We start from the raw sequence: 21,003 nt of genomic DNA, 5'->3' as shown, positions 1-21,003 counted from the left end.
ATTAAATAGATTATCTACTTCTCTCATTTCCACCAGCTCATCGCTTCCTCTCTTCATATGTTTATCTCAATTTTCATTTTTTAGGAATAAAGTCATTTTAGTTGGGAGCATTATAAGTCGGAGAATGAAGATGGAACTAGTTAGAAACTGTATTTTCCTTCTGAGATGTCAACCAATGTCTCCAAGAGTTAAATTTAGAGTGAAAGAAAAGGCTTATTGTGTTAAGTCAGAGAATTTCTCTGCTCATGTTCTTCCCCATTTGGGACAAACATCCATGGGAAGGGTAATGATAATTACAGTCTGCCCCTTAATCCAGCTTGCTCCCAAGAACTCCAAAGGGAGCTACTTGTTCAAGATGATTTCTATTTGCTCAGATTTCAATGCAATGGGGGTTTTGGTGGCATTGCAAATGGGTGATTTCAAGGGAAGAAATTGCGATAAAAGATTATTGTCCCATTTTGGGGAGGAAGGAGTTGGCTCTCAAAGTGCCTTACCATCTTGCCATTTTTTCATAGCTCAGCTTGAAAGTTACAAAGGTAGTAGCTCTTTATTGCAAGTGGTAAGTACTCATTCTAGAATGTACTGGCTAATTAACATTTTACCACTGCAGATGGTGATAGCCTAAAAATGTCCAGAGGGGTAAAAAAACCCATTCCCCATGCTAACCTCCAGAGTTGACTGTTTCATTAACGTTTTTAAAGCAGACTAGACCAGGGGAAATTAAAGGAGAACTTCCTAGCTTTTTAACATAAAAGTTTATTTTAATGATCATCAACAGCTAAGGCATACTTCTAGTTCTGTGATTCTCAACAAATCACCTGAGCTTTAAAAACCACAGATGCCTGGGTCTCACTGCTAGAGATTCTGATTCAGTTGGTGTAGGTTTGGCTCAAGTCCCGATGTTTTAAAAAAAATAGCCTCAGGTACTCTAATGTGCACCCAGGATTGAGAACGCTTGGTCTAGTTTCTCTGGGAGCAAATAGAAGCAAGAATAGAATTGTCAACTATGAGGCTTTATAGACCTTATACCTAAGTGACAGTAAGCTGTCACTTGAATCTGGATTATTGGTTGGTAATATCAGCTACAATGGTCCAGGAACAGATAGATGTGTAACTATCTGTACACCACTCTAGTCAATGGTACCCTAGTCACTGCTGAGCTCCATAGTAGCCTGTAAAAAGGAATCGTTTTTTTTTTCCCCTTTTCTTTTTCACAACAGGAATATTTGTCATTATTATTTTGTTTCCTAGTCTCATGAGAGCTGAATTCTGGATAGGCAGATCTGTGTAATTTGAGATTTTTAAATGGGTATTTAAGTTGGCTTTTGTTTCCAGGTCTCAAAGGAAATAAGAAGTCAGGTATGCTTGTTATTCTCTATTTGTACCCCCAGATCCATTGTTTGACTGGTTTTGCTCTCTCCCCAGAGATGCTGGCCTCTCTACAACTACATCACCCAGCTTCTCTTACCCTCCAGCTAGACTTTGGTGGTGACCAGTGAGATACTGGAGGGCAAGAGGAGACAGGAGTGAGGGCACTTATTTCCCTTTCTCGTTTCCTGCTGGTTTTGCAACAGCTGCATTTCTCTACAGTCTCTCACCCACAGTGGTAACTATTGTCAGGTTCTAACAATAGCTCCTGTCCCTTTAGGACTCTTCCCGCTGCTGCTAGTCCACAAGTGATTTACTATTGCTTGTTATTAGCCCTGCCCATGCCTCTATAAACAATCTCTTTAGTAAGTTCTGTTCAATTCAGTTTGTGGAATGAGATAGATGCCCGTTTTCTGCTGCACTGATACTGGATGTGGTCACATGACCTGCTTTGTCTGATGAAACTGGCAAAGCTGACAAGGTTTGTGGTAAGTGCTTGTGCATTGGAGCACAATGCTTGGAATGCTGCCACCACGACATCAGAAACCAGGGCTTTTCTGCTGGAGGGACTACACGGAAGAGAATGGAGGTGCCCTGCCCAGCCAACCAACAGACAACTGAGTGAGACCATCTTGGGTGATCCCGCACCAGTCTGCACGTAATGAGGGAGCCCAAGAGGGGCTCTTGGAAGAACTGTCCAGCCAACATACATATTTATAAGTAACCAGTAAAATGGTTGTTGCTTTAAGAACCACTCAGCTTGGGGTGATTTTTTACTCAATAATAGATAACTGCTATAGGACTGGCTGCACACGGCTCACCTCCGAATGAAGCCACCACTGATGGCCATCTGCTCCCGTTCATCCACCACACGAGCAGGCTGGCTGGCCACCACTCCGTCCTGATTATTACCCCAGGCTTTTTTGTAAGCATCACTTGATTTAAGCCTATGCAAAAGAGAGGGTGAGTGACAAGGCAAGGGGGTGGAGCATCAAGCTCACAACAATGGTTACCTCTTCAAGCGAAGAACCGAACCAAGCAAATGGGTTTTAATTTGAGGCATTAGAGAATACCGATATATCATAATCTGGACCGAAACAGTTGGCCACCACCATGCCTCAGCTACTCAGCATTTCATTTCCAATTGAGCCAATTGCAATTGTCTAGACTGCAACCTTTGCCCCAAAAGTTGTTCTTGTTTTGGTTTCTTTTTGCAGTTTCGTTGGATTTAAGACAAAGATTAAGGTAGCTGGAGGACATTCAGTTCTATTTCAGTGGCATGGTTATATTTTGAGACACAAAACACACAGAAAAACATACTGGCAGACAGACACATAACAAGACTGCCAAGTAGAGTGTGTACATCACACCACAGCAACACACTGTCATCAAGAAAAACACACTTGACTGAGTTTTTACACACCATCATGCAGATTCCCTGTTTTAATTTTCCCCCCAATGCATGTACAGAACTAGCTATTCCAACTCTGCATGAAGGACATAATGGACTGGTGGTTGGCCAAGGGTGGTGGTCTTTGAGTTGCCTCTAGTGTGATTTGAATTAGATAATATATCGGTACTTCCAAACAGTCACTATACATCTAGTTGATGTACAAACCTTTGTCCACAGAGACAAAAAGTAAAAGAGGCATAGTGAAATGAATGCAGGAAAATAGAAGAGAGAACAAGCCATCTAGCACCAGAAAAGGAAATCCCTCTATATCTTCTTCATGCACCAGCTACAGGCATGAGTAGAAAGTGAAGCATTCTCATTTAAGCCAAACTACTCCAGGAGTTGACCATTCTCGAAAAAGGCACTAGCAGGACAGTAATAGCCTTCATGAGGATTTGAAACGCAGGTTCAGTAGCTTCTTTGTCAGGCTGGGGGGTGGGCAGGGTGGGAGTGATTACAAACTCCTACTTCAGGCTATCCTGGGGCGTGACAGGGGAGAGTGGTCTGGAACTGGTGTGGTCTCCATGGGCCATATTTCACTAAGCTGCCTTGGAGATAAACTTAAAATCCAGGCATACCTGTTGTGCCCAATAGAAACATGTGCAGCATATTTTGGTGGGTGTGTTGGATTAAGGCAATCAAAGATGTTTTTAGGTTCTTTGCATAGTAGAAACCATATGCTTTTCCATCCAAAAAACAAGAGAGCTTCCTTTGGTCCCATGTTCACATTTTCCATTATAAGACAACAGAATTTAGCCCTCCCCCCTTTTTTTTCATGCACTAGAGAATCACAGCCATCTATTAAAACTGGCTCTAATACTAATATTTGCAGATTGAGAACCAAGCAACACTGGAGATAAATTGGAAAATTGTACAAATGGAATTTCAGCAATTCCCACAATCTAGTGTATAACGCCACAGCCCTGAGCTGTCAGAATTTACTGTGCTAAAGAGCCATGGGCCCACTCAGTGGGACAGCATCCAAAAACTAATTTAATAGAGCTCAGAGTCTGGCTTTGTTTTTTTCCAACTCCCCACTCCCTCCCTCCTCCCATTAAAAGAAGTTATATGGACCTTGTGATGTTTTCTGCTATGTAAAATATCTGGTATACCATCTTTGGCCAAGTCAAGGGGGTGGGAAAGTTTGCGTTTCTGAAAGAAGGCGAATCACTGCACCCACAATGCTGCACATAGACTCACATAACTGCCGTACATCTACCATAGTCCTTCGAAACATGCTGAGACAGGGCGAAGCCCTCAGAGAGTCCAGGGCACCACCAGCCACTGCATTGTGACACATGGTTTTTAAAGCATTATTTACACACAATAGGGAACACTTCAGTCAAGCTTTGAAGCTCAGTTAGGGTCTCTTGTGCAATAAGGAATTAGTGCCAACTACTATGTGGAATTCGTAGGGGCCATCGTTTCATCTGAACATTAGAATCCATACCGGGGTTGGGCCTGCCTCCACACTTTCTCCACACAGTTGAAGAATGGGGAAATTGTATCTGTTGGAATTCACCGCAAAACAGGTGGAAATCTCACCTGGGGGGACAAGTGGCCACTGAAAAGGATATACAGGTAAATCTTGACTAACTGGAATGCATAGCAATGAGTCATCTTGGTGAATTAAATGCCTTTCTTAATTAACAGTGGGCCATGGAGGAAAATTTTGTTTCAGGGGTGATCGTTGAATATCTGTTAGATTCTCAAGCCACTTTCCTGCTTTAGAGTTTTAGGGTAGTGAACATGACTGACTTTTTCCTTGGTTATAGTTTCTCCTGATGTGCCTGATGGCCTTTCTTCTGAAGATCAACTCTTATTGTTTGGTTCCCTTAGGTATGGAAGTTATAGGATGTAGACTGAGTGGCAGAATGCAAACTTCCCAGGTTGCCCTTCAAGGAAAACCATTTTAAGTCTCTGATGTGATTTCCACCCCACTTTGCTCAATTGTCTCTTTTTACTAAAAGTGGACGGAAGAAAAAGTATCAATACATTTGAAGGTTCCAGTTAGCTAGATTCCAGTTAATCAGGCTTTACCGTAGATCATTCATTTAAAACAGTTTTAAATTTATTTGTAAATTGAGCCCCTCCCCCTCCTAAATAGGAAGTGGGATATTTTAAAATCAGCCTCAAAGTTTAAAGGATGTGAATGGTCATATAATCAGCTAGAAATAACATCAATTGCTGTTCTAAAAGCTAGGATCAGGAGAGCTTTTAGGAAAAAGGCTTCTGTTCAAAGGGAGGTGGGAGGAGTGAGGGAGATTGGGTACGGGTTTAATTTTCCAAATGCATGTTGGACAATCCACTCATGCATTTTTTTTTTCACCGCTAGTCAAATGAGACTATCTTCCAGAACCCTCATTTTCAGGTTCCTTCTGTTGCAAACCTTTATAACCACATGTCACATTTCTGTTACATTCCAAAAAAGCGTTGCAGAACCTGGAGGACAGTTGAATGTTTTGTGACGTCGTGCATGCAAAATCTACACATTTCAACATTTTAGGCAGTGTACAGGTAGATCTTCCAAGAGGAAGAATTTCGGAGGGATGGGTCCAATTTGAATAAAGCTTGAGCACTTCTTGCTGAAGGGCTCATGGCCTCTGCAGTGGGTGCAGCTATGGCATCTATAGTCTAATCGCTGGACAGATTTGGTAACTGGTGGGGGAATCTCTTTCATACTCTCTATCTTACGGATGCTTGCTTAGGCCAAATTACTGGCCTCTTTTTCTTCCAAAAAATCAAACCATGACATATGTGTTTCTTGACTTCCAAACTCACCCCCCAGTCTTTTCTAACTCTGCAATTTTGGCTTTTGGGGTTGGGGGAAAAGAAAATTCCCTGGGCGCCTCTTTCTTGAGGCTGGTCTCTGGCTCAAGGTACACTTTCTGGAAAATGTTGAAACGTTCATCAATAAAAGTTGCTGACAGTGAAGCTTTCACTGTAGTATGCCTGATTTTTAATGCATCAACAGTAACTCCTACTAATATCATCTATGCTATGAGATGAATACATTGGAGACGGTATTGATCTGTTCTGCATGCCACATGCTCATCCTGCCTCTGTGCTTGGCAGGAATGAGCTTGTCAAGGCTTGGAGATGGGCCTTGGGAAACCAAAGCTTCAGGCAGGCAGGCAGCACCTACTTGTTACAGGGACACACACAAAGCCCGCAGAATTTTCCTAGGTCCGTCAAATTCTTTTCTGCTTCTTTCATGTCCTTATTGATTTGGTCCATCCCTTCCTCAATGCGTTCCAGTTGTTCTGATTAAACACAAGTATTTTATCCCCACAGAATGAAGCAGATGGAAAAGGACAAAGAAAAAAAAGACAAAACTTCAGACATTCACTTTGACATTAAAAAAGAAAAAAATAAAAAGAAAGAAAGAAAGAAAACTGGACGCCACAGATTAGAGCTGGTACCCAGTACCTACTTGTTACAAGGACATATGAAAAGGCCACAGCATTTCCCTAAATCTTTTAAATTTTTCTCGGCCTCCTTCATGTCTTGGTTGATATGGTTCATGCCTTCTTCGACACGATCGAGTTGTTCTGGTTAGGACAAAGGGATGACAGTGTGGAATGAATTTTTTGGGGGTTTCCAACAGAACATGAGAAATGACTATGTGGAACGGAATTTGAAAGAGAAAGATATTACAATGCATGGTCCAAGAGGATGCATTGCTGTAGACTGGTGCTGCTGCCCTACACAGGCATAGGTGGAAGGAAACGAACAGAAATGATGTTCAAAATAGTTTGTAATTCAGACACGATGGGATGGGGTAGGTAGGCCTGTTTGATTCTGAGTGTCCAGGAAAACAGTACAGCATATTCACTTACTCAGACACCAGTGAAACCCGAGAGAAAGAAAAACAGGGTGTTAGTTTATGTTTTAGGCATTCAGATTTCATGCCACTAGAGAAGGTATCTGCTTCAATTTTAACTATCTCTATCTTTTGGCTTTAAGCATCCTCGATCAGGTACAGGTAGAAAACAGAATCAATCTTCTTTGGGGAAAATAATTACAGCGATAATTAGCAATGGATATCGGATCTTTTTTCCCCTAGTAGTGGCTGTCTAGCCAAAGGTAGGCCATGGGCAGTTTTGGGTTTTGAATACTTAATCCATAGACACTGTTAAAAAAAAAAAAGTCAACATCAACAGAGTAATAATATGCCAAGTACCAGAACATTTAAATTCCTCTCTCATCCTGACTTACTTGCTATGCAAATTCTGGAAGGCATTTCACTTGATTTCCCAGTCTCTACAATGGGGGGCATTTTAGATCCCAAACCCAGGCAGACAGCAGGGAAAACAAATGCTTGGGGCTCTGGAGGAGGGGTGGCAGGCTGGAACATAGAGTCATCACTCCCAGCAAAGCCGACCCAAGTGTATCTGAGACATAGATCGATAGCCATAAAACCGGCTTGTGCTTCTGGGTTGCCAGGGTTACATTCACTAATCTGATTAATTTTTCAACAGTTGTCACCAAATTGAGTAAATTACATGTTCAGTAAAGGGGTTTTTAAAACAGCTTTTAAGACTGTTAAAGGGAAAGAACAATGCAATGCCTATCTAGTTACAAAACCTAATTACACTTCCATCCTCTTTTCATCTACATTTCCATGTACACATGCTTCTGGGAATAAAAGCTTGATTAGAATAAAACTGATAAATACATTTCCAGTCTAAGGGCATAAATAATCATTTAAAAACAATTTCACATTAAATTGTAAAGTGAAGATTATCATTCCAAAAAATGAAGATTAAGTTCCTTGCTGACCCAAACTGGGGAAACTGCCCATTTGGAAATCAAGAGCCCATTGTGTTCTCTCTTGTGGGACAAAGGATAGAATCCAGCTTATTTGGAATCTGCTACCTGTGCTATGCACCTCAAATGATGGATGAAGGCAAAATTTAGGTGTTTCTCCAGCGTTGGATAGCTGGAAGAAATAACAGTGTTGTGCTGGTGAACTTTTGCTGAGTATGTATAGGTATAGTAATGTCTTTAAGAAAATCTTTAAAAAGACTTTAAAAAAAATTGATGACAACTCTTGACATCCTAGAAGATTCTGTACCTTTCTAAAGACTTTTTCTAGTTCCCATTAAAGAATGTAATAAACTAGTCTGCAGATTAAAAAAAATAGTAACTACTGAATGAGGGGATTGGGAGAGAGAGGCACAGCTCAACATTGTCAAAAGAAGAACCATGTTAAGTACAGACAGAAATCCCAATGGAATAATTGATAATAGCTTTCTGGAGTGCTGGGTTAGGATGGGATTGAAAGACATCTGGACTCAGAGGGAAAGCAAGCTGCATTCCACTAATACCAGCTGAAATACACGCAGATTATGGCATGGGCATACATATTCCGGCATTTGTCCTTCCCAAGGAGTTTCTCTTGAGTTAATATTTTGGCTAAAAATACAACATTTCAGGAGTCCCACCCACCATAGCCCCAGGGATTAGGCAGTAATAAAAATAAAAGGCAATAAAATAAAAATGTGAATTGGTTCACAAGTGTTGTATTTCTGAACCAGGAATTCAAAATAAAATATAAAAACAAACAGGCTGGTCCCAATCGGTATTCCTAAAAGCTGGGTTCTATCATGGGCTGTCAGATTGTTAGGCAAAGGTCATAGCGAAGAGAGGGATGCCAAAGCTCTTACGGAAAAGTTGATTCAGAAAACTATGTTATAGCTACCAATATTGGTTGAATTGATCATTTTACCGAATTGAGTCAAACCTTTAATTAAAAACATGTGGAACCATTTTGTCATAGGTATTCTAACTTTTCATTTTTAGAGTGTACTGTTATGTTTATATTGGGACTTCATACAATTTCAATGGATTTCTGTGAGGAATCTCTCAGCAAATCCTTGAAAGTAATCAATATCCTCATTCCATTCCAGGGTGGACAGTAGCATCCAACTGACTGATGCAATGTACTGTCCATTGTTGATTGTTCCTTACCTCCCTAAGCTTGCTTTTTGGTTGTTTTCTGTCTCTTCCTGGAGACTAGGAAGATAGTAACATTTTGGGTTAGGAGAAGTATTCCAGTAGATGATGCTATATGTTGGGGCAAGAGATAGTACTTTCTTTCGCCATGTTTGGATGACTGGTTACTTGTGATAGATCCACCAATGGCAGGATGCTCAGGGATCTAAGTTTAGAGACCTTTCCTACTAATCTTATTTAAGTAAGGCAACATGAGGCCCTTAGAATCCTCGACCTGGTTTAAAAACACACAGTAGAAGAATAGCAAATGTCAATGCTATTGACCCAGTGTGCAAGCCTTCCTGAGTATATTCAGTTACCAGATGCTGCCTACATGATTTTCATTTTCCTTAGTATTGATGAACATATGGAAATTCATTAAATAAGTTTAAATAGTCACGTGTGGCTAGTGGCTACCATAGTGCAGCTTTAGTCATTCATAACAGATATTGGTGTGTAGACTTTAGCAAGAGGAATGTTTTCTCAAATGCTACTTTGTACCTCCATGAACCTTTTAAGAAAGTCAGCCGTCACTCTGGGAGAGGCCTACTTTGCTTTTACTCTGCCAGGCAGAGGTCAAAGATTTCCCTGTTTAGTTTGAAATTGATCCCATGGGATTGTCTCAAGAGTGGAGTCTTCAGCATTGAAACAAACACATAACCCAGCAAAGGCCAACAAAAGGAATAAGAGATACAGAGGTGAAAGGTTAAATCAGCCCACATTAGTGATGAGGTTGGTTTCATGGGGATTTCACTTGGAAACAAGTTTTCTAGAGAAATAAAAGTCCCAGGAATCAGTGCATTTCCAGGGCCATCTGTCATGCTCAGTGCTCCTTGGTGTCTCCTGATACCTGGGTATAAAACAAGAATCCCATAAAGAATTGCCGAGTGCAAGCCTTTGGCTGGACAACCTGAAATGGTTCTTTAGAAGGATGTCTGTTTCTTGAAACTCCTGTGCAGCTGCAGGGTAGAAGCAATCAACATTTTTGGTGTTGAGGCATAGACAAAATTAGTAGAGCATAACTGGAGAGACATTTTAAAGCAGTTACTGATCTAAACAATTAAACACAGCATACACAGAATTAAAATGCATTTACCATGGCAGTGAAGATAGTTTTGAAGATATGTTCATCTGTCATTTTAAAAGGTCCTAATCACCTTATAGTATAAATGGAACGTGTGTACCACTAAAGACCAGGCAGAAGCCACTTGCTTTTGGAGGTTTTACAGTTGCATGTTTTTTTTCTCAGTACCAATGTAATTACCATGCATCTGGTAAAACCAAAACTATTCTAGAAAATATGTTTAACCAAAGAATTCAGCATTTACTGTGATGTGGCCACAAATGAAATGTTTGAGCTGAGAACATTAACTATCTTGGGAGGAAATCTGTTATTCTGCTTTCTTTCTCAGAGAATAATATATAGATGTTCCTGGGAATCATTTGTGCTTATGAATAATATATTTTTGTGTGGAGATTTTGGCAAATTTTATTTCTAGATTTTCTTCATCAAAGTGCAATGAAATCTGCAACTCAAGTAAGCATGTTATTCACTTTCTCTCTTTTTAAATTTATTTAATTTTTTAATGTTAAGTAGGCTCTATGCCTAATGTGGGTCTTGAACTCACAACCCCAAGATCAAGAGTCTCACGCTCTACCTACTAAGCCATCCAGGCGCCCCACTTTCTCTTGATTCCACATTTGTATGTATTATTTTCCAAGTCTTCATGTCAATGCATTATAATATTGGGGGGAAAAAAGCATCATCTTGAGCCTTTCTGAAAGTTTCCTTCCAATTATCATGCTCCCTTTTTCACTCCCTTCACATACAAATTACTAACAAAAACAGTTAATAAGATGGAACTCCTAATTATTTGGGTATATATGTATCAATTTAGCTCTGGAAATGAGGTACTGCTCTTCTACATGGGCATCTGCTGTTTAATTTTTTTAAAAAATGATTTGCTATGTCCTGAGTTTCAAAATCTGGCACATTGTTACACAGACCAAGCCAGCAAGTCTCACAATTATAGCAACTTCATTTGGGGAGTTCTGAAGATTGCCACAGCTACTGTAATTCCTTCAAAATACAACTACTTCACTAGACTCCCTTACTTACATACACCTTTTGATAATTCGTATTTCAAAAATTGCAGGGAAGTGTTGGGCTTGATGTTAAATTGCTTTTAAAAGCTTTTTCTTTAAAAAAAAAATAAATAAATAAATAAAAAATAAAAGCTTTTTCTTTTGTTTTTTTTTAATTGGTTGGCATCTATTTATTGACAAAGTTCAATACAAATACATAATATAGAAACAAAAGCCTTTATATGACAGTCATGAAGATGTGCCCCTCAGAACTCTCTTCAAGAGGGAATTTGTAGTTAGTTCACATCTCTAGCTGATGCACCTATGGGATCCGCCAAAGCAATTGCATGGAGACCATGCTTCAAGCATCCCTGGGACGCTTCTAGCCTAGAGCTGAGCACAATGGAATCACTAAAGATGAGGTATTCCTGCCCATCATGGGGCTATCATTAGGTTATCTTAGCTACTGGGCTCCCCGTCAGCTTGGCTGACACTTTCTCAGAGCAGTATTGCAGTCTGAGACTCTTCCTCCCCAAACCTCCTCCCCTCCATTCCTCTTACAAGTGTCAGACCTGTGTCAATCTGACTGGCTGTCCCTGTCTACTCCTGCTCCTCGTCTCTTGACTCATCACAGTGTCCATAATAGATCTCAAACACTTCTGATTCTTAGCATTTGCTTCCCAGAGGATCCCAAATGATACCTTCCACTAGTTCCTCCATGTACCAGCCCTAACTCTTCAGAAGTTGGTAAAGATTTATCTCACTTAGTGTAATGATTGCAGGATATTTCTTTATGGCCAGATCATAATTAATTTGGTTGCTCTCCCCACTGATAGACATTTAGGCCGTTTCCAGTTTTACACTATTATAGGTTAGGCATGTATATTTCTCTTCTTATAGCTGTCAATGTATATCTACAGCATATAATTCTAGAAGTAGAATGTTTTGGTCAAAGATGCGTGCACCTCATAATTTAAAGGATCATGACATTACTCTTCAAAAATTTTTATCAGTCTACAGTGCCTATCTGTACACTGAGAATCTCTGTGTTATCAAAACACTCACAGCATTGGTGATTATCAATTTTAAAAATTTGTATCAGTCTGTTCTAAAGAGTGGCATCTCATTATTGTTGTTGGTTCAGGCATGGCTTCATACGTCTATTTATAAATTGACAATTTATTTATATCTTAAATCCATTTTACTTGTAGGTTTTGCCCTTTTCTTTGATGATATGCAGGTCTGTCTGTATTTTACGGAAATGCCTTAAGTCTGCTATCTGTATGGCTGTATGGCAATCCCCCCTCCTTTGAAGTTCATTTATTTCAGAAATTGGCTTGTGGTGTCCCATGTTGTGAATACATTTTACGTTTTTATCTTTGACATTAAAAAATTTTTCTCATGATTCCTAAGAATTTTCTAATGTTTTCAAAAATATAAATAACAAGAAAAAAGTTCTCAAAAATTTGTTTGTTATGATAAGAATTCAGAATAGAATCAGGTAACTAACTTGTGACTAGCATTAAATAAAAATTGCCATATGACTAGATGTATTGAGAAAAAAAAATATTACCCTTCTAGCTTCCACTTTAGAGTACAGAGATGATTTTCCTTGATACTCTGATTTTCATTGCTTCTAGCATTTCCATAATAATTTAAAAACCAATTTAAATATTTTAAGTGGTTCAATTTCCCATTTTCCAATAATCTCCCTCAGCTTCTATCCTGTTAAAGACAGCTTCTAGTTATTTAAGGAATCCTCATGATGACATGGAAATCAAAACTGCCAGACACTGAATTAGGATGGTCAGAAGAAATGGACAATGTGATATACTATTCTCTCATTCTATCTAGGGATTATTACAAGAAACTAAATTTATGGGGAAAACTGGGGATAAGGGGGAATGAGAGAATTCTCAAACTGTCCAAAATACTACCATTAAAAGAAAATACAAACACATGAGTTTTGCCTTCAAAATTCTGTTATTCCAACATATATAACAGGGAGAGTAGTAACATTCAATCAGTCATGAAGGCCTCAATATTCCCATACATTTACCAGTGTTTTCAACAAAGAAAGGGAGAAAAGCAAGACGATGAAAACTCTAGAACCCTCATCTTCCTACATGCGTGTAACACATGTCAAAAGAACCACCTGTGTATGCAAAAATAATTTTTTGAAAATGCACTTTATTCAGATGAGGAATTGTTCTTACTGAAGAAATCTCAACTTACCTCCTTGTTCATCCAACATAACCAAAGTCCTGATACCAGCATCTTTACTCTACATTCCAACAATGGTAGCAAAGTTGAAAAGCAGTTAGAGAGAGAAAAGAGAGAAACAGAAATCAGTAAGGGGACAATTAGCCCAAGAAATGGAAAATGAAGAAGGACCAAAGGAAAGAGAGGGAGGAAATAGGGCAAGAGTATTAAGGGCTGGGGAGGGATCAGAGGAAGGGGTCACCTATGGACTTGCTCTCTCAGTGATTCTTAGGATAGAAGAGGGGATGTAGCTCAGTCTCCATGGAAGTAGGGCTGGGGATGGGGCTTGGCATGGAACTGGAATACACAACTTAGTGTTATACTGTGAAATACTTGGAAAACAAAAGTGCCTTATAGTTTCTATAACACCATCCATGGAAAGCAAATCTTCCAAAATCTAGACTAAATCTTCTCTGGCATGATACATCAGGAAGTTTCCCTCAAGTGAATAGGGAAGAGATGACCAACTGGAAAGTAAGAAACTTTGGGGCAAAATTTTTAGGTTGATCAAAACAGATCATTGCTTCACAAAGGTTGAGAAATACAGGCCCAAACAGAACTCACTCTCCCATTTTCTCTCTACAGGGGAAAGTTCTGTGAGATTTAGAAAATGGATGGATGGATGAGAAATAGGGGCTCTTTATTCTGAAATCTAAAATTCTGCACAGTAAGAGAATGAGAAAATAATTCAGCCACAAGCTTTACTGCAGTTATTTTGTGCAGAAGTCTGTAAAAGGCACCCCTCACTTCACTCTTTATGATCTAAACAAATTGAATACCTGAACCATTTGGGGGATGGGAGTAGGAGTTGGTGGGTAGGGAAAAGGAACACAGATATTTGCATGGCTCAACCTTAAAAACCATCATTCCTGGGAATTCAAACTAGTTAAGGAAAGACCTTTGTTTCATAGGGTGATTGTTAATAAGTATAAAGTGGCATTGCTAATAGTTGGGATTAATTGGTTTTTTGAGGAATGCTCATGGTGGCCCCTAGAATAAGCTCAAAAGTAAGACATCTCTCATGGCCCCATTTATTTTCCAGGGATTTATTTTAAACCAAGAACTAAGAAAGAAAGACAAGTTAGTGGAGGTCAACAGAGGTAGTTTATTTACTAATTTATTATTTTTATTATTATTATTTTTAATAGTATTTTAACAGCTCAGTTCCAATAGGACTTCTAAAAAATATAACACTGAAAATGTTTTTTTGTGAATTTTATAAACTCACCATTTCAGAGAATGTGTAGTTAACTCTCCTAGACAGGAAAAGCCAAGTTACTCTTGAACATGTTTTGATAGGCTTTAGTTGTGAGGTTAGGGTGTAGTCTGTAGAGCTTAGGATGACTTCAGGAGTCCTCAATAGCACAGATTCTGGAGCCAGACTCCGCCCTGAGATCCTGGTGATTTCATTTCCTAGCTGTGGGACCTTGGGTACATGTCTTAATTACTCTGTGCCTCATTTTCCTCATTTGTAATATAGTAATAATAGTTAATACCTCATTGAGTTGTCATGGGAATTAAGTGAAATAGTACATCCCACATGCTAGACTGGTGATTGGCCTACAGTTAGCATGACAAAAGTGTATATAAAATAAATACCTTCAGCAAATGTGTCTATAAAAGGATATCTAGGCAAATGAAAAATATCATCATTACCAACTACCATCAGAAGCTTCCCGACTACTACCTCCCAAACCTTCAAGCGCATATGTATCCCCTGCATAGGAAACAGCTTGTTTAAATGTAGATCCTTAGGGTGCCTGGGTGGCTCAGTCGGTTAAGCATCCAACTTCGGCTCAGGTCATGATCTTGCATTCGTGAGTTCAAGCCCTGTGTCAGGCTCTGTGCTGACAGCTCAGAGCCTGGAGCCTGCTTCAGATTCTGTGTCTCCTCCTCTCTCTCTGCCCCTCCCATGCTCATGCTCTGTCTCTCAATAATAAATAAATGTTAAGAAAAACTTTTTTAATGTAGATCCTTATTCAGTGGGACTGGGATAGAGCCTGAGAGTTTGCATTCTGAATGAGCTCTACCATCTAATGATACTGCTGGTGCCCAGACACATGCTGAACAGCAAGATTCCAGACCCCAAAACACGTTTGTCTACACTAGCTGGTACTTTAACAATTTCTGTGCCCTTTTTCCTGCAAATTTTAGCCTTTGCTTAAGAGAAGAAATTGTAAAAAGCAGATGGCCTTATTCAAGCATATGGATGTGACAAGGTAAGTACTGGTGAGGACAGAATCACCTCAGAGAGCATTTTCTCTTTATAGGACACAACTCAAGGCCATGCATGAAATCCCTGTTCCATTCTACTGAGGACACAGGATGAGAAGCAGCTAGTGACTTCAGTTTGGACAGTCCAGGTCTCATCTGTTCACACTCTCTGTTGTACTTTCTATGGAAGCCTGCAAGTATAACTTCACATTTGTTCAATTTGCTGCTAAATGTTTCAGTGCTGGAATGATTCACAGAACTAATGTGAAGGAGCAAGAGCTTGCTCCCATTTGGGTAAATAGAAGCTGCGAGTACCTAATCAGGGAGTCAGGAACACTGGGCTGCGCTCTTAGTTCAATCAGCAACTAGTCATGAGATTGTGGAAGAGTCACTTGATTTTTAGCATGTTTCCCCATGTTTAAGATAAGGGTAAAGATGCCAAAGAAGACTGGGTGGTTACTGGGTTGGTGTTCATTCACTCATTTGTTTATTCATTCATTCATTCATTCATTCACTGATTATTTATTAAGCCTCCACTCTGTTCCAGGCACTAAGGTAAGGGCCAAGCATATGGCTTCTCAACTGCTTCACAGAGTTAGACACAGTTTGGTTAGGTGGACAGAGTTGGGATCTGCGAGTCGATAATTTCGAATTTTAGACTTATCTTTGTAGTTCTATTGTAAGAGTCACTTGTTCTGTGTCTCAGCTTCCCTAGGTGTCAGACAGGGACAGAAACAGCTCCCTTACTGCCCAGAGTACTTATAAAGATTAAAATGAGCTCAGAAAGTAAAGGCTTCTAAAAGTTCAACTCTATGGGAGGCTGTATTTACAAAAAGCAATTAAGATAAAGGATTTAATTTGTATAGAATCTCAATCAGTTTAGAATGGGCTGCTGTGTTTGTTTTTTCAGATCCTTTTGCTTTTTGCAGAATTCTCAAAGGAAAAAGTAAATACGGTAGGGTTTGCTGGTGGAAGGGGAGTGCTGTGTGTAAGAATTCACAGTCTGGGATCTGGGATTCACTAGACCTGGGTTTTAATTTCATGTGTACCATTTGTAGCTGAGTATCTCAAGCAAGTTACTTAACCACTGTGTACTTCAATTTCCTCCTTGGTAAGATGGAGATCAGAATAGTAGTAAAAGGTGGCTACCTACAAGGGTTAAGTTAGATTATATATGTTTGATGATGATGGCTCTAGGTATAGTACCCTGCACATAGTAGGTTCTCAATAAATTTTAGAACTTACATTTGACTCCACTGTATTCCTGACAGTTTTTATCAAAATAACTGGATTATTCTTTGGGGATACTAGAAATGCAAGGGAGAAGGGCAGGGATGGGGATAATATTTCAGGAAAGGCAGAATATTACTTTTATTCTTAGGGAGTATTGTGTTTTAATAGCTAGGAATGAGAGAAGATGGTTCCATTTTTGTCTTAGCTCTATTCTTGGTTTCTGTTTGAGAGTGCTGGGAAAATTGTCTACCTAAAAACCAGGGAGTTGGAGATGTCAGGAATTTTTTTTCTTTCTTTTTCTTCCTCTATTTTTATTTTCCCTTTCTCACAGATGAACTAAGACAATGTTTCTAGAACATTTTAAAGTCTTTCTTTTCTCATTCTGAGATGCTTTCCCCAAAGCCCAACACATCTGAACTAAAACCAGGACTGTCTAGGCACTATCTTAACTGCTAGAATTCCAGAAGACCCCATATCTACCTACAGGAAAACAACTGCCCTGCCTCAATTTTCCAGTTTTAGTAGAAAGTCTGGCATAACAAAGACATAGCTTTAGAATGCTTATTCCCTTCTCATTACCAGAGTGTCTTGAAAGATAAATTGGGATGAAAAGAAAAGATGCTTAAAACATCCATGCAAAAAACACCACACAGAGCCTCAGTAACTATCACTCCAGGAAAGCTCTGTGTGGTGCTTCTGAATTGGCCTGCCCTAAAGCAGTGGGGCTTTCCTGGGGCTAGTTTTCATAGCTCAAGGCATTCATGTGTAGATTTCATTTCCAGCATTTATTGTCAGCAGAGTTAGCCTTTTCGCCAGGAACCAAATACTGTAGAGACATTCATGACTTTATTACCAGAATTAATTGTTCCCTCTTATGTGCTCCAAAGGCAGGTAAGGCCTTGAACTTGGAGAGTTATTTTCATACCTGGTTTCCTGCATGATACAAATTTATATCTTCCCTCAGACCTCCAAAGTTAGGAATTCCATACATGTTTGTTGAAGAACAGCCATCAGAAGAGCCAGTTTGCAACTCTAGGCTGGGAACCAAGTGTTATATGATTTCTAATCTTTTTACCTGTATATGGTATCTAGCTTTTCTGAACTTTCCCAATTGACTTATGTGTAACTTTACACTATCCTTGAAATGCCAATAATGGCTTCTACTAAAAAGTAAGATTCTACACCTGCCACTCTGTTACACCCTAAAGTCTATGAGGGATGGCACAAAGTCATATACTGAACTGAAAGTGGGGTTGTCTGCCTTAGGGAGACTTTACAAATTTAGTGACCTTTCCTGTCTTTGAGACTAAATTTCAATAAGAATTCAGCTCAATTCAAATTAGATAGCACTGATGCACTTTGGGATCATGGGGAAGATCCTGGTATTTCAGTGCTCGTATTTGCCAAATGATTTCTGCCCTTGATGAATATTTAATGCTGATTCTCTTTAAAGAAAATTTCTTTTTTGATTGAAAAGCAGACTATCATCTGAATAGCCATTGCCCTAGACATAAGGGGTGTTTGACCATCAATATAAAATAACCCAGGAGGAAGTAAGAGCAATCAGTCTACTCTAATAATGCCTTGCTCGTAATTTCCCGAGGATAGAAAGTCTAATAGCCTCCTCTCATTTATAGAGGTGGGACTAGTTTCTGTCTGTTTCACCCCTGGTGCTATAAGATGCAACTTCATGCTTGATCAAGAAATACCTTAAGAGAAACAAAAATGTATGATTTAAGTATCCTACTTTAATCCATAGAGCTTTTGAGACTCTCCCTCTGTTAGAATAAATGAGAGCAGACACTTCTTTCTCAAGACTGACTGACACTACTTGCAAGTTAAGAAGAGGCAAAAAAATATTGGTTGACCCAAAGACTCCAATGGGTGAGGGGCCAGTTCAAAGTGATGCATTTTAATGCATTTGCTCCACCATTTTCCCACATTCTAAGCAGTGTTTCAACTTGCATATGTGGGCAAATTGGTAACAGTTCTGGTACTTTAGAAATTTACTTGACACATGCATACACGTAAACAAAAATGAAAAACGAACCTGGAGACTATGGTTGAAGGTCATAAAGACATATAACATAATAATGTCAGCTGACATGTGGGTTCGCTTCATTTCAACATGAGAACTCACATGGGAATGTCACAAAAATGTGATTCATTTCTTCTCATGATGGGTTGAGGGACAATAAGCTAACTCTAGAAAGCCTCACCAGCACTCTTAGATTTAGAATATCTGCCTCCTTCTTGGTCCTCAAGTATTTCTGCGTGAGTTGTGTTCCCAGGGTAGAGCAAAGACAATATTTCTCTTCCTTTAGAGATGGAAAGCTGCTTCATGTGATGCCGAGGGCTCCTTTGTTGGCCTGCCTTCCTATAGGGGCCAATTTATGCTACATTACAGGCTCAAATTCTCATTTCTCGTGATAACCGATTTCATTACGTGTACCTCTCACCCTTTCCTCAGTGTCCTGGGGCGCCCACGGCACTACCTTCTCCCCACTCCTCCTGTGGCAATTCACATGTAGCCAGTATTTCATTTCTGGGTAAGAAGCTGAAAGTGCAGAAATAAGGGAAGACATTGGCTTCTGTAGTGTGAGAGGCAGCTGAACTTCCTTTTAGCCTTATAAAATTGATCTTTCTTTCCTTTCATGTCATTGCATAAGCAATTTACAGTAGCATGAGGCAAATAGGCTCATTTAATCATTCTCCTTGAGAACACGGAAGATCTCGAAAATGATAACCACACATGAATTGATAAGCAGTTTCAAAGCATAGCTAAAACAGCATTTCACTGAATAAAAACTATTAGGCTTGTTTTATTCAGTTCAGATAAATATAGCCCATCCCATTCTTTTTCCACTTCATCTCTCCCAATGGACAAGTTCAATTAATCCATTTATTCTTCCTGTTTGACTGCTGCTCTACCAAATTGGAAAGAGCAAGGTTTATTGTAAGTGCCCTTTTGATTCCATTATTGCTATCTGTCCTATTTTACCCATTTAAAAACAGTTTGGGATTCATTAACCATGCCTCGCAAATGGATGTTTAATCCAGAGTCAGGAACATAAAAGAGCTTCTATATGTGCGTTGCGGACTTGAAATTCCTTTTATCAAAGAATTTTCCTATTATTTCATGAATTTTAGTGCCTGACTCTCAATATTACAATTTCTGAAAATGTTGTATCTATTGGGATATATATTTTTAAAAGTCATATATATATGTGGTTAAGTCAAAACAGAATGTCAAGATGAGATGTGACCTAGAGGCATCAAAGTCATTACAAGGGAAGTTTTTATGTAGATAATTCCTTATATTTACTTAAAGTGATTCAATCTTATATGAAGATTTCTTGGGAGCATTTACTTGGAAATACCATCCATCTCTACTTCCCAGACTATAAAGGTAGCCAGGGATGGGAGGGAGAGGGGATAGTTTAATGGCTGCCTGACATCTCCCTCATTAACGTGGCTTCCTGGTAGACTTCATTAGCTCTGGAATCAATGGGATCATGGCCTAGGAAAAGGCAGTAGGGTCTAGGAAAAGAATATGCCAGCAAAAGGAATTCATTATCTTGAAATACGGCCACTCCTTACCTCTTCAACCAGTTGCAGCATACGACGGGTGCTTTCCAGTGACTGAGATTTAAAAAAAATGCATAAATATTATCAGTGCAGAATCCAGAGGTCTTGGAAAACCAGAACTATTCTCTTTACTTGAGAAACACAAAGAGTTACTATCACATATTCTTTTAAGTTTATAACTGAAACACATTTTCAATCTCTTTCCTATCAGTCTTTCTACATAATAAGATTCCCTAAAGCAATTACATTAAAGCTGATCTTCTAAAATCAAAACCATATGAAGCTGATCTTGATATCAAAGACAAAGTAATCTGGAAAAGATAATTTTGCGTGTGCAGGATGCATGAAAAATTATCTCAAATACTCAGACGACTAATTTGGCCTCCCTGGACCAGGAATATTGAATTTTAAACACAAACATAATTTTTCATGAATTGAGATGAATCTAACATCAAGTTTCTCATAAAGCTCCTAGAAACACAATTGGAAGTTCTTATCAATACAAATTAAGCTGTCGCCCTAGGGTGAAAAAAAATCAAGCATGTTTGAAATAACTAGCCTATAGGAGACAGCTATAATAATTATCTTCATCCTTAGATAAAACAAAGTGAGACGGAAAATCTGAAGTCAGCACTGGTCCCTCGGGCACAGCGTTGTCGCTTTTTTCTCAGTTCTTTTGAAACTAACAACTAGACTCCAGCAACCAGGGTGATTTCTCAAGGCTTTGCTTTTAAGTGACAAACTTATTTTGGACAAGATTCTGCAGAAATGTGAAGAATGTTAACTCTCCTGGAAGAGCTGTC

General features: G+C 39.2%; 1 protein-coding gene and 1 long non-coding RNA gene across 6 annotated transcripts in view; one reads left to right on the top strand and one right to left on the bottom strand.

Moving 5' to 3' along the window:
• Positions 1–21,003, bottom strand: part of SNAP25 (synaptosome associated protein 25) — an 84,809-nt gene that overhangs the window by 7,784 nt on the left and 56,022 nt on the right. The window contains exons 3-6 of the mRNA XM_042931612.1: positions 20,213–20,254; positions 13,139–13,187; positions 6,255–6,372; positions 2,190–2,315 (exon numbers count right to left, since the gene is read on the bottom strand). Of these exons, the coding sequence (XP_042787546.1) occupies positions 2,190–2,315; positions 6,255–6,372; positions 13,139–13,187; positions 20,213–20,254 (335 nt within the window). The remainder of the gene's footprint in view (positions 1–2,189; positions 2,316–6,254; positions 6,373–13,138; positions 13,188–20,212; positions 20,255–21,003) is intronic.
• Positions 4,200–21,003, top strand: part of LOC122215810 — a 45,007-nt gene continuing 28,203 nt past the window's right edge. For 4 of the 5 annotated variants that reach the window (XR_006200539.1, XR_006200541.1, XR_006200543.1 and 1 more), the window contains exons 1-2: positions 4,200–4,402; positions 15,436–15,528. This is a non-coding gene — a long non-coding RNA (uncharacterized LOC122215810). Of the gene's footprint in view, positions 4,403–15,435; positions 15,577–21,003 lie in introns of all 5 variants that reach the window. The other variant, XR_006200540.1, reaches the window with a different exon arrangement.

Source organism: Panthera leo, chromosome A3 (assembly GCF_018350215.1).
Source record: "Panthera leo isolate Ple1 chromosome A3, P.leo_Ple1_pat1.1, whole genome shotgun sequence".
Classification (NCBI taxonomy): domain Eukaryota; kingdom Metazoa; phylum Chordata; class Mammalia; order Carnivora; family Felidae; genus Panthera; species Panthera leo.
The sequence above is the reverse complement of the archived record's forward strand: the minus strand, read 5'-3'. Positions and strand labels throughout refer to the sequence as shown.